General features: G+C 52.3%; 1 protein-coding gene across 1 annotated transcript in view; it reads right to left on the minus strand.

The window, feature by feature from the left end:
• SEMA7A (semaphorin 7A (John Milton Hagen blood group)) overlaps positions 1 to 11,960 on the minus strand; it is a 28,144-nt gene extending 16,184 nt beyond the window's left edge. Inside the window, 1 exon segment of the mRNA XM_005437458.4 lies at positions 11,777 to 11,960. Within this exon segment, the coding sequence (XP_005437515.1) occupies positions 11,777 to 11,888 (112 nt within the window). The 5' untranslated portion in view covers positions 11,889 to 11,960.
• Positions 11,961 to 12,239: the final 279 nt, after the last annotated feature.

Here is a 12,239-nt window from a genome sequence, read left to right on the forward strand (position 1 = left end):
GTCTGGAGCTTCAGAAGACACAGGGCTCATTTCCAGAGCCTTGCTAACCCCGCTGAGTCCCTCTGCCTGGCATTTACTGCAAACGCCACCATCAGCGCACAAATCAAATGGCACAATTGTCAATTGAAATGCTAACCCCAGTCCGGAGGAAATGAAAGGGAGAAAGAGCAGCTTTGTGCTTTACAGGGAGGATGGAGAGTACCACACCAGACTGAAGAAGAAGAATATTAAATGAGGGAGAAGGAGGGAGCCCGGTGCATCTCAGAAGGATGCCTGCAGGGTGAGGTAACGGAGGAGGATGGAAACGAAGAGGGAGGTGCTCTGGATGAGATGAGGGTAGGGAGGCCTGTCCTAAACACAGAGAGCAATGCAGATAACAAATGGAGCAATCCTGCTTCCCCCACCTGACAGGGAGCGATGGGCCTGCCTCCCTAGCCACAGCTTGGGAAAAATCCAGCTTTAATAACACACCAAAGGGCTGTGGCCCCCTCTGGGTCCAGAAGCCCTTTCACAAAGGCACATAGAGCCTGCGCAGGGCCTGGCCCTCCCCAGCACCATGGCAGGGTCAGGCTCCCAGAGCATCCCAGAGCTTTGTGCAGGAGGGAGCATGCCCCCCACCTCCAGAACAGATGTCCCAACTAGAGAAGCAGCGTGGGTGTACAGCCTCATTGCAGACAAACTCAACAACCAGCTCTCATTCCGGCTGACTCAGCTACGGCCATTCTCCCTTCCACACTCCCGGTCTGGCAGCTGGCTCCAGCACCCCAGACACTCAGCTTAGTCATTGGCTTGCACAGCTCCCAGCACCAGTAGCGGGCCAGGTCTTTGTGGGTCTACGATTCACTGATGCTGGGGGAGGACTACATCTCCCTGAAATGGAAGTCGTGGTTCAAATCCACCCTGGTGCCAGCATTTTTAAAATGAGGAACTGAGATAAAGCCTGGGTAAAGTAAAAAAGGAAAGGAGGACAAGATTAAGAACCCATTGCTTCTTGGAAGCAACACTGATGCAGACAAGGGGCAGATCTTTTTACTTGCTGTTCATAAAACCCTTGTTAAGTGGGATCCCCCCTTGGAGTATGAAGAGTGAAAATCAGGCAGAGTATGGGGTTTACCCGCTCCTGGCATTACCTGCTCCATACCACAGGGTCTGTGCTGCCCTGAGCAGGGGAAGTTCCTTTAGCTAGGCTGCCTGTGTTCTCCCACTCTCGTGCTGCTGTCATATGATGCGGACACAGGGCTGGGCCACCCATCAAATGGCAAAATGGGATTTAAACAGGTGCAGCACCAAAGCTCACTGCTGTGGCAAACGCAGCCAAATCTCCAGCGCCACCGCACTCCCTGACGCCCAGGCAATCCACCCGGCAGCCCTGGGAACTCTTCTCGCTATAACACATTAGAACGCTGTCAGCCGTCACCATCATGCATCCTACCCTCCCCAGCATGATGCTGGTGACACTGCCACCTGCTCTGCTGCCTGCAGGTCTGACAGCGAGCACTCTCTTGCCTGAGTCATAGCACTGGTTGGATCCTTTCTAAGTTCCCTACTTCTACAACCAATTTCTCATTTCCCAGGTTTTACTTCTTTATTCCTCTTTGAATAGACTGAGCAGATTACGACCTTGATAGCAACGTGTCTGCTGCAATCTGACTAGGATTGGCTCTGACAGAAAAAGGAAATCTGTCTGCTCAACGCTGACTCAAGGACTGGCAACGCCGAGGACTCCCCGGGGTCTCGTCCTCCTACACCTGTGCCAGAGCTCTCACCTCCCAGCAATGCCATGAGTCAGGGCTGACTGCGTGCTCCAGGCTCCTGCACATCACCCCGCTTTGGGGACACAAGAGCTGCCTTGACTCGGTGATATCAATCACCCTTCCGCTTCCCCAGCGCACTCAGGATGTGTGATAAGCAGCCCAGCACAGGCGGATCAACTGCTTTTCTTTAAGGGCTGGGAATGTGACTCAGGTCCGCTACCTTAGTCACACACAGGGATCAGGACTCCTGGTTCTGGTCCCAGCTCTGACATCACTCATTACGGCAGTTCCAGTTTCACTATTTGCCCAGGCAAGACCAGGAGGACTATACCCCGATTTCCTACCTCCTTGGCCAGACACCTGCCTGGAAGCCCCATCAGCAGACGGTCTCCTCTAAGGGGAGCACGGGAAGTCACGGCACCCACCCCAGAGGGATGTGAACACCACACGGAGCCACCATGGGTCCCCTCCATCCCTGGGAGAAGGACTGGACTGAACCACACTGCTCCCCATCCAAGAGCCACACGCCGTCTGTCTCCGCAGCTCCACCACAGATGCTGGTGAGAAGCCAAGCTGCGTGTTTGGTTTTTCTTTTTTTTTTTTTTTTTAGATGATCTATAAATTCCCAAGTTGAGACATTTCAGAAGGAGGAAGCATGCCTCCGGGGGAGCTGCTGTGCTCACCAAGCAGCTAGGTTTTTTCTTCCCTTGTGACTTTGCCCAAAGGGAGCAATGTGACACAAGGAAACCACAGTCAGGCCTGGGAGGTGCTCCCCAGAGCCACGCTCACCCGCCAGCCAACTCCTTCCCAGGGGATGGATGCCTCCAACAGTCTGACAGGCCTTTGGGAGCCGGCAGATCCTGCAGTGACAGGGGGTTTTATAGGAACAATTTGTCTCTAGATGAGACAACCCAGGAGGGACACTCTGGGGGGGGGGGTTGCCCTGACCTGCCACAGAGTAATTGAGGGGCTTTGAGTTGCAAGGTCTCTAACACACACCAGCCAACACGCCTTGTGGAAAATTGTATGCTTCGTAGGAGGGGTTTCTGAGAAAGGAGCAAAAAGGCAATACAATGTGGGAAACCACTTCCTTCCCATTGTTCACGGCAAAACTTGGCCTGTTGTTCCCTCCTCTTCCCAGCTTATGCCACCAGCACTCTACACCAAGGGATTTAGCTGCACCCCTGGGAGCCGGGGTCCTTACAGCCAGCTGTCAGTGCTGGGGCAGGAAGGCACGGGAAGGCTGAAGGGCCAGCCCAAACACCGCTCGGTGTACAGAGCTCCCCCGCACCGTTTCGGGTCAGCCCGTGCTCCAACATCAGTCATTTCTCAAGAAAGCAAAATAAAAAGAGCAGAACCTGATCCCCTACAGATTTCTATCCTGTACCCCAAAAAGCTCCCTCCACAGTCCTCCCAGGGCCAGGTATCATCCTTGTCCCTCCCTGTTCCCTACCTATTCAGCTTGGCACAACATAGCTGACTGGGAGCATGGCCATGAGCCCATCAGCCTGGTAGCTGGCACATCTCAGAAGGGATCTGTGTTGCCTGCCTTCCCCTCCCTGTCTCCCCTCGCCCCTGCCTTCTTTTCAGGATGCTTGCAGGGACACTCCAAAACTCCTCTGTGGTATTAGTCTGCCAGGAGCCAAAAGGCACTGGGGAGCAGCAGCAAAAACCAGGCAGCCAGAAAGAGTGCTAAAAATGTCTCTTACTGAAGCGTGACCAGACACAGACATGCATGTTTCCTGCTCCTTAAAGCCCTCTGCACTCTCCTTGGGACCACACAGCTCCCTGGCATGGGGAGACCCCCAGCTGATGCCCACCAGGAGAGCCAGAGGGCAGGGTCTGGCAATTCAGATCAAACAAGCCTTGTTGTGGCCATGAGTCACCTGCGTACTTCATATCTGACACAGCCTCCCCCGCCGGGGCAGGGGGCACCGGCCAGGTAGGGCAGCAACACTGAGGTCAGTGCAGCTGCCTTTGCTTTAACCAGGCACTCCCACAAACGCATCCCAAGAGCATGAGTGTGCCCAGAAAGGACAGAGTAAGTAAAAATGGTTTCTAAGTAAAGGCAAAGTGCTTTCTCATCACCCGGGGCAGGTAAAAGCCCTGATCATAATTCTCCCCTGACCTCCATCCTGTAGGAAACATTGCAGTTTGGCTCCCGAAAGCAGCACAGCTGAGAGTGAGGGCGAGGGCTGTGTACTGCTGTCCTTTCTGTTTTCCATCTGTAGCCATCATCCCTCATGCAGAGAACCAGTAAGCCCAGCACTGGGCAGCACAGGCAGCCCGCAGGAGGCTGGAGAGGATCAGGGGGACGTGCAGCCCTGTAGCTAAGGGGCCCATGTGCTTGTGGGGAAACCCAGAAGAAAGAGAGGTGTGAAAGTAGAGAGTGGGGACAAGCAGCCAGGAAACCCATGTTACTCAAACCCAGACCTGCTTGCCTTACACATTTCACCCCTCTTTCTTCTTTTAAGTTTGCAGCAAGCCAGTTTAATCTGTTTAGTATTTCTCCTCCTGTCTCTTCCCCAAGACGGTTTGGAGACAAGCAGTATTTAATCATCTGCCAAGAAACCTCATGCTATCTTTCCCTCACACCCCTTCCAAACTGCTTCTGACTCCCTCCAAGCACCCCTTACAAAGGAAAGAGCGAGGCTATGGATATCTCAGTAACATCTACATCCTCTCTGCAGTGGGACTTTTCCACCCTTGGCCAAGCTACATTCCCAGCTGCCACCATACAACACTGCTCGCCTTCTCTCTGGCTTCTTCCCCAACCGCCTCTGAAGACCCTGCAATCACAGGGTGCTTGTGCAGCTGCTTTCTGCTGCCCTCAAGACACCCCTGCCATCAACAGCAAAATGCTCTGGAGCAGAGGAAACAATTCAGCCTGCATTTTCGGGGATATATCCTACCAAAGCTCTCAGCCTGTGTGCAGTCCAAATGCCCAGGAGGGCTGCGCTAGCGTGGCAGAAAGGCAGGCTCAAGCTCACCGAGTATGCTCTAACTAGATGAATATGCTTTATTTTAGAGTTACACTACAGAAGGCAAATATTCTGGCACATTAACAATTTCCACGCTATTTCTGGTGAGCTCCGGAGCGTCTTGGCAGCAGGCAGCAGTATTCAATGCAGGGGTGAGCTAGGGCAGGAAGAAAGAGGGGGAAAAAAAAAAAAACCTCTCAGTTTGGTAACCCAGCTGCTGGGCATGGGCATGCCTGCTCAAAAGCTCTTCTGAGAGCTATGCAGCCTATATCCCCTTCGCCGGAGCCAGAGCCAGCAGTGGGCTCAAACACCCACTCATCGAGCAACAAAAGAGGCCCCTAACCTGCAGCCAGGAAGGAACAAGCCTTGAATTCAAAGTCTCTGCCATCAGGCAGGGCTCCGTGAACAGGGGCAGCGTTGCAGGACTCCGCTTACCCTCCGAAGGCTTGAACCAGAGCGCTTTGTGCTCCAGGAAAGATAGGTTTCTCCTTTCTAACACAAAATGACTACGTGACAGGCATCGCAGTATTTTCTATGCATGCTAACACACCACCGATATCCCCTGCCCCCCAGCCGCCTGCTCACCCCCCCAAAATTATGCAGCACTGAAGCCTGTGCCACTGCAAGATGAGTCCGGAGCCTTTGATTTCACGGATATAGCCTGTCATCTAGCAGGTACGTTTTTCCCAACCAGCCCCGAAGCAGAGCTGCCTGCTGCACCCTACGGATTGCGGGTGCTAAATTTAGAGCCAGGTTTTGTTACTTTCCAAAAGCTGCTCCCTGTAATGACAGTCCTGAGCTTTGCCGTGTTCCTGCTGGAAGCTGGGCAACTTCGGCCTGTGATTATGCTATTTTATTATACGGTCACTGGAACAATGGCAGAACAATAAAAGGATGGGTTTAGCAGGAGAGCTGCTATCTGGAGAGCACAGCTGCCCCTCCTGCTAGGAAGGTCAGTTTCCAGAGAGTGATTTATCATAAAAAGCCTTGCAGGATAAAGATTGCCCCAAGCACCTCCATGAGCATCCACCAGCAAAACAGCCGCTTTACCTTTTAGCTTAATTGGCAGCCATCTCCCGCCTCCCTGCTGCTGGTTAGGGCAGGGCAGCCAAGAAACCCTTCTCGGGCACATGCCATCTTCTCCCAGCCCAGGGAAGGCTAGCCAGAAGGTGGACACAGGGTAAGGGGACCTGTGCAATTCCCCATGAAGCCTCCACCCTCTGCAGAGGTTTAAAGGTGGGAAGAAAGATCTGTGGCTCTGGAGTGAGGATGAAGTTTCAGTTTCCTATAGAAAACTGATGAGATTATGCACACAGCAAAGGGAGTTCCTCACCAGGTTGGGAAGGGCCTCCTCAGGCTCTTTGCCGCCCTTCTACCTGCTGCTGTAGGCTTCCCACCCATGCAACGAGTGTCAGCCAGGTCTCAGCCCTGCAGCCTTCTGGGTTTGTGCTGGGGCAGGCCACGCAGCCCTTCCTAGCATCCCCTTTCTGCCCGCTTGCACCCCACCAGCAGGAACACACAGTATCTATTCTTCTCACGTCCGTCTTTGGCTGCAGTGCCACATTACTCACACTTGGAAAGCCAAACCACTGCGTTACAGTCAGTCGTTTCAAACCAGACACTCAAATGAGACTTGCCAAAACTTGTATTATCCAAGATACAAGCAAATCCATGGCCATGGTTGTTGCAAGCAGCCCAAGGGCAGGTGTCTGGCTGGAACGGTCCATGCATTCCCCACGGAAGCTCCGACAGCTCCTTAAACTTGTAGTGCCCTCTCCCTCCCAGAACACACACCCAATAAAGGAGAATAATTTAACCCCAGCGGGTAATTAGATGTGGAGTCATTGCTGCAGGAGGATGCTGACACCAGGGTTCAAACTGGGGACTGAGTAGTTATAGCACTAGAGAACCAGAGCTGTCAGTAAGGCTGATACGAGGTCTATTATATGAAGCCTGTTGCTTCAGACTTAAGCTGCTCTGAAATTAGTAGAGGTGGTAGGAGATGCTTCCACATCCAGCTCCTGGGGCACTCTTACCATATTCCTCTGTCACACCAGACACAGACAGAGCCTACTACACCGGGTGGAGCTGGGATTGAAAAGAGTGCCCAACAGGAGGAACAAGTCCTATTCTTGGAGCAACCAGAAATAGCCACACACCATAGGATGTAGCTCAATAGGAGAGAGCTGGCTGCAAAACAAGCAATTTCCTCCTTCTAACTTACCTTCCAGCCTTTTTTCTGGATACAAGCTTCTCTAAAAAGCATCATGTACTCAGTGCTTAGATTTAGTTTGTACTCAAGTACTCAGGCTTAGATTTAGTTTGTCCTGCTCCAAGGCACTGAGCCTGGCTACATAACTACAGAATACCTTCCAAGGGCAATTTTCTGCGATTCTGACCAAGAATCAGCCCGAGGGCTGGCACAGAGCTGAGCAGCAGGTCAGCAATTTGCATCTGCCTCTCTTTCCCAGCCCTGAGCATTTCAGTGCAGCAGCCACAACTTTTGTTAGTTTGCCCATGCCTGTTGTTTTTGTGTCACGCTCTTGCAACAGGAGGTGGTTGTGATTCACTCGCTTGGTTTGTTTGGTTTGTTTTTCCTTTTCAATCTGCACAGAGCAAAAAATATTTTCAACCAACGTTTCATGATACCAGCATCACCCACCCTGTAAAAATGAGCCGTCTGCAGAAAATAGCATTGCTGGGAAAGAGAGACGCTTTCTCCTGGAAATACTGATGCGCTGAGACCTTCATGTGAAACTGTCCTACAGAGATGCTTCACACCCATGGGACCATGGCTCCTGAGAAAACAGTGCCACTGTCACGACGGAGTAAAAGCTAGTGCTAACACCACTCTCATTTTGCCACCACTCCCCATCAGTACGAGTTCAACCTCATCTCTGATCAGCTCTCTTGCTTTGCTAGCTGAATGCAGCACCACTGCACTGGCGGGCACAAAGAGCTCCTAGAAGAGCTCCTACAGCACTCAGAGATGCTTCCTGGCACAGTTTTCCCAGGGAAAGGAGAGGCAGCCGAGCTTGGCAAAGCCCAGGAGCTGCTATGGGCAGGGCAGGCAATTTCCAGGAACGGCCATCTCAATGCCTCCCCGTCACCCAGGGCAGGCTAGAGCCAGTTTACCCCGTTCAAGGCAGCCAAGGGTCAAGTGTATAATCTTTCTTTTCCCCTGCAGGACCTGCTTATCTCCTGTGAGCTATGCACCAGCTCAGAACCTGTCCCTTCCAGTTTCCAGCGTCACCTGTTAATGAGAAACAGGGTAATAATTAAACTGTTAGACCCCATGCTATTGCAAGGTATAAATGCAGCAGGCAGCCAGAGAAGGGCTGAGTTTATCTTAGATCTACACACATGCAAGCAAACAGGGACAAGACAATCTTAAGCATGGCGGTAGCTAAAAATTATTCCTATGCTGCACCAAAGGCCCCAGGCTACAGCAGCCTGACACAGCCCTCAGGCTCCTTGCTGTCCTCACTGCACTTCTCTGCTCTCCCAATGCTCGGTGACTTTCCGGTCATGAGACAGCCAGCCTAGGATGCCACCCTCCCACTCCACACAGAGGGGCTTATCTGCCTCTGCTCCGTCACCCGGACAGCGCTGCCCAGCCCCAGGACATAGCGGCCTCCATCTCTGCAGATGGGTCAGAAGAGTAAACATGCTATCTGTGCTGACAAGCAAAAGCTCAGTGTGGGATGTGAACGCACCTTTCTCAAAGCAAAGCCCAGCCGGTCAGCATTTAGTTAGAAAAATACATGGAGGCAGGGGGAGGCTGGAAATAAAAGGGAAGATAAGCAAGAACACAATGTGCAAAGTTGAAGCACTTGCTTCTGCGCCAGCCCAGGCTGCTAAGGCTGAACTCACTCCCACTCTGCATATTTCAACAGACAGGGAACTTGCCGTTTACCATCTTCCTTCGTTAGGACACTGGAGAGGGTAATAGCCAGAAGAGACCCTGACCCACCCGCATGCTGTGTCAGCTGCAAAGGAGAGACAGGGCAAAGCCCTGGCCACTAAAAAGGATCTTCAGCACTTCAGATATGAGCAGTGGTCTGGAGCTGACCTCAGCCCTTTGGTCTCAGTGTCTTTCCAGTAAGAGGAAGAAATCCTGCAGAGTCAGACGTGCTTTGAAAGAGCTGCTTTACCCAGCCGGACCCCAGAGCTGGCCACCTGTGCCAGCTGCCGGGAGAGCATCAGGGATCACTCACCCTGCCTTTGGTGGCAAACGCTCCCCAGCACATGTTGAAACTGGGCTGGTCTTTGGGGAAACCTGTCCCTTCCTCACCCCCTCCTGCACTGCGCTGCGCCCTCAGGGAGGCGAAATAAAGGCAGCACAGCGGCCGAGGCCTTGGGGCTGGCTTTATACGCACTGCATTCATGGAAAGGCAGATCTGCAGAACACGGTGCTCCAGCCACCCACCGCCCTGGCCCCACACCACAGGTCTGAGGCCCCAGGACTGTAAAGTTACTTAAATCCCAGAGCTCCAAGCACCGAGACAGGCTGACTCTGTTTCTTTGTCTTCAGATGTGAGCTCGGGATTGTGCCACCTAAGCCCAGCTACATATTCTTCCCATGTCGCAATGTCCCCTCACCTATTTCTTGCTATGAAAACGGACAATGAGGGACCATGGGGCAAAAGAGCAGAGTAGTTCAGGCTGCCTGCAGCGAGGCCAGGGCTCCCTCCCTGAGCCTGGGGGGGTGCTGGCGAGGGGAGCAAGGCTGAGAGATGGAAGGGCAGCTGCACTTTGCCCAGCACCAATTTCCTCCTCTTCCCCAGCACCGCAGCCCAAGGAGGGATCCCACACATGTACTCTTCCCTCCGGGAGAAGGCTGGGTTTTGGCCAGCACCAGGAATCTTTCCCTTCACCCACAGGGCTGTAACGTCTTGAGGTGTCTTTACTGAGGCTGCCGTACCTGGTGCTAGTAACGATGGGCTATGGCGTGTAAGAAATTTAATTATGTGAAAAGCTGCCGGCTCCTGCAGAGCCCAGGGCTGAGGCCAGCGTTGCACCACTGCAAACGCAGCACATCAGGCCCAGCCCCAGCATGAACACCCATGCAAATGTCCCAGACTGCTGCTCTTCTCCATCCAGCTCCCAGCCTCCAGGACCAGGGCTCAAGCCGCAAACCGAGCCCTGCAGTACTGTGACCCCCACTGCGAGGGACGAGCCTCTCCATGCGGATGCAAACAGCAGCAGTGTGCTGACCTGCAGGTTTTACTAAAGATGCTGCGCTTGCCTTTCACTGTGTCTGGATCATTGGGGAAGTTAACAAGGGCTCCCTGTTGTCCCTGGCATCCCCTTTGCCCCTGTCCCATGTCTTCACCCTCCTCCAGAACCTCCTCTGCACCCTCCTCCCCACCCACAGACCCACTTCCTAAAGGGTAGAGGTTACGCTGAGCAAAATGCAATCTGTTAAATAGGACACAGGACTGACACGTAACGAGTGTGCCACACAGCTACCTCTGAGATCTCCCTAACTGATTTCCCTCTTGGCCTGTGTCCCAGCTAAGCGCTCACTCACTCTCTCTCTCTTAAAAAAAAAAAAAAAAAAAAAAAGAGAGAGAAACAGATATAAGCAGAAGCTGATCCCCTTGCAGGGAAGTGTCCTAACACTAATTGGCTTCGGTGTTTCTCAGTAACAGATCCTTGTTGTGTTCGATGCCGGGAAAGCCACCCTCTGACACAGATGCAGGGAAAGGTCAAATGACCACACCGCACATGCATGCCAAGCACAGCCCACGGACACAGGTAGAAATCAAGCACTCGAGCCCCCTCTTCCCCCGCAGCACAGCTTTACTCCAGGACAGGCATTTCCAGCCACACCAGCCTCCAGCAATTTAACTTTCCCCCCTACCTTCCCTAAGCAGGGCAGGGGAAACGTCTACAGAGAAATGCATAACCCCCATCCTCTGTTCAGTCTCAGGCTCTGTGCCTTTTTCCCTGCTTGCACCCCCTTTTCTGAGCCACTTAATGTGCCAGCAGATAAAACAAATGACGCAATACCAGAAGCAACCTTTTGCTGCCCTCCCTACCGGTGTTTCTCCCCTTTGTGCGATGACGGAGGCCACCTCCGAGCCACGCACCCACTGCCCTTCCCTCTGCTCCGGGCCCTTCCTCCACAGGCAGCAATGGGCCTGAAGGAGAAGGGCATAATAAATAATGGCAGAAGAATAACAGATGGCGCAGAATAAACCACGGGAAATTTGTGTCCTCTGAAGTTGTCGGCGAATAGGAAACACAGAGGAGCTGTTGTACTGCAGAGCAGCGTGAGATCTGCAGCTCGGCTCAAACCGCCGGCTTAGCCAAACACCAGAACTGCCGGGGACAAGACGGGGTCTTTTGTTAAAGCCTCCCTGGAGGGTATTAATCAAAAAGCTTGGAAGACACATGATAAAACCAGTAAACGTTAGTCTGCTCTTTTCAACACATGAAGCTCGGGCTGTACTCTAAGCTTGCTCCTTGAAAACATTTCTTTGTTCAGTTTCTGCTAAAATCAGATCTGATTATAAGTCCTTGTGTGACATTTCAGATGTATATATTTTCTCAGAGAACAGAGATCTTCTGCAAATATTTACTCACAGAACTCATTTGCAACTAACAGGGTAAGTACATCAGATGAATAAGAAAATTAACTGTATTATGCAAATACACTTCTCCATTTCTCTCTGCAAGTTACGGGAAATGGTTACTGTGTCTGTTTCAGGGCTTTTCGACAGCCTTTAATATAGCCAGCCTGTAGGAAAGTATTTTTAGAATATAAAAAGGAAAGGAGTTGGAAAGAACAGCAATCTAAAAATTCAATTAAAAGCAATCGAGCAAGCCAGAAGCCCCTTCCTGAGATTACAGGCATTTTAGCTCATCTTAATGAGGGCCAAAAGTCTCCCCAAAGAGACAAAAGGAATAAAACAAAAAGACCAACTCTTCTCAAAAAGCAAGACACAGGTAGAAAATGCACAGTGCAGGGAGCAGCTGTCAGCTGCAGACACTGCTGCATCTCAAGGTTGCAGCCCACCGCAGCCCGGGACTTACCTTGCGGAGCCGTGATGATCCTGGGGTTCACCTTGGAGCGCCCCGCTGCCCACATGCCCAGCTGGCTGGCCCACAGGGCCACCAAGAGGGCAACAGGCGACCTCCTGCCCATTTCTACTTATTCAGTGAGCAGAGATCATGAGCCTGTGAGGCTGACAGCTGCATCGCTCGCCTTATACAAAAGAGTGGGCAGCATCCAGGGCAGCCAATGAGTGGAACAGAGGGCGGGACCAAAGCAAACCTATTAAAAACACCGGAGACTTCATCTAACACCGATCTTCATCAGTTCATACCTCCAGGCTCTGCTGGGGTTTTTGGTCCTTTCTTTCCACCACCACCCCGCCCCTCCTCCTGTAAGGGGAAGGTGAGAGTCTGATGGCTTTGTTCACCTTCAGGCTCTTGAGAAAAGCTGCAGCTGGCTCAAGGCTCACCATCAACTTACCAGAGACTTTTAAGAGGAATA

The sequence above is a fragment of the Falco cherrug genome, chromosome 7, assembly GCF_023634085.1.
Source record: "Falco cherrug isolate bFalChe1 chromosome 7, bFalChe1.pri, whole genome shotgun sequence".
Lineage (NCBI taxonomy): Eukaryota > Metazoa > Chordata > Aves > Falconiformes > Falconidae > Falco > Falco cherrug.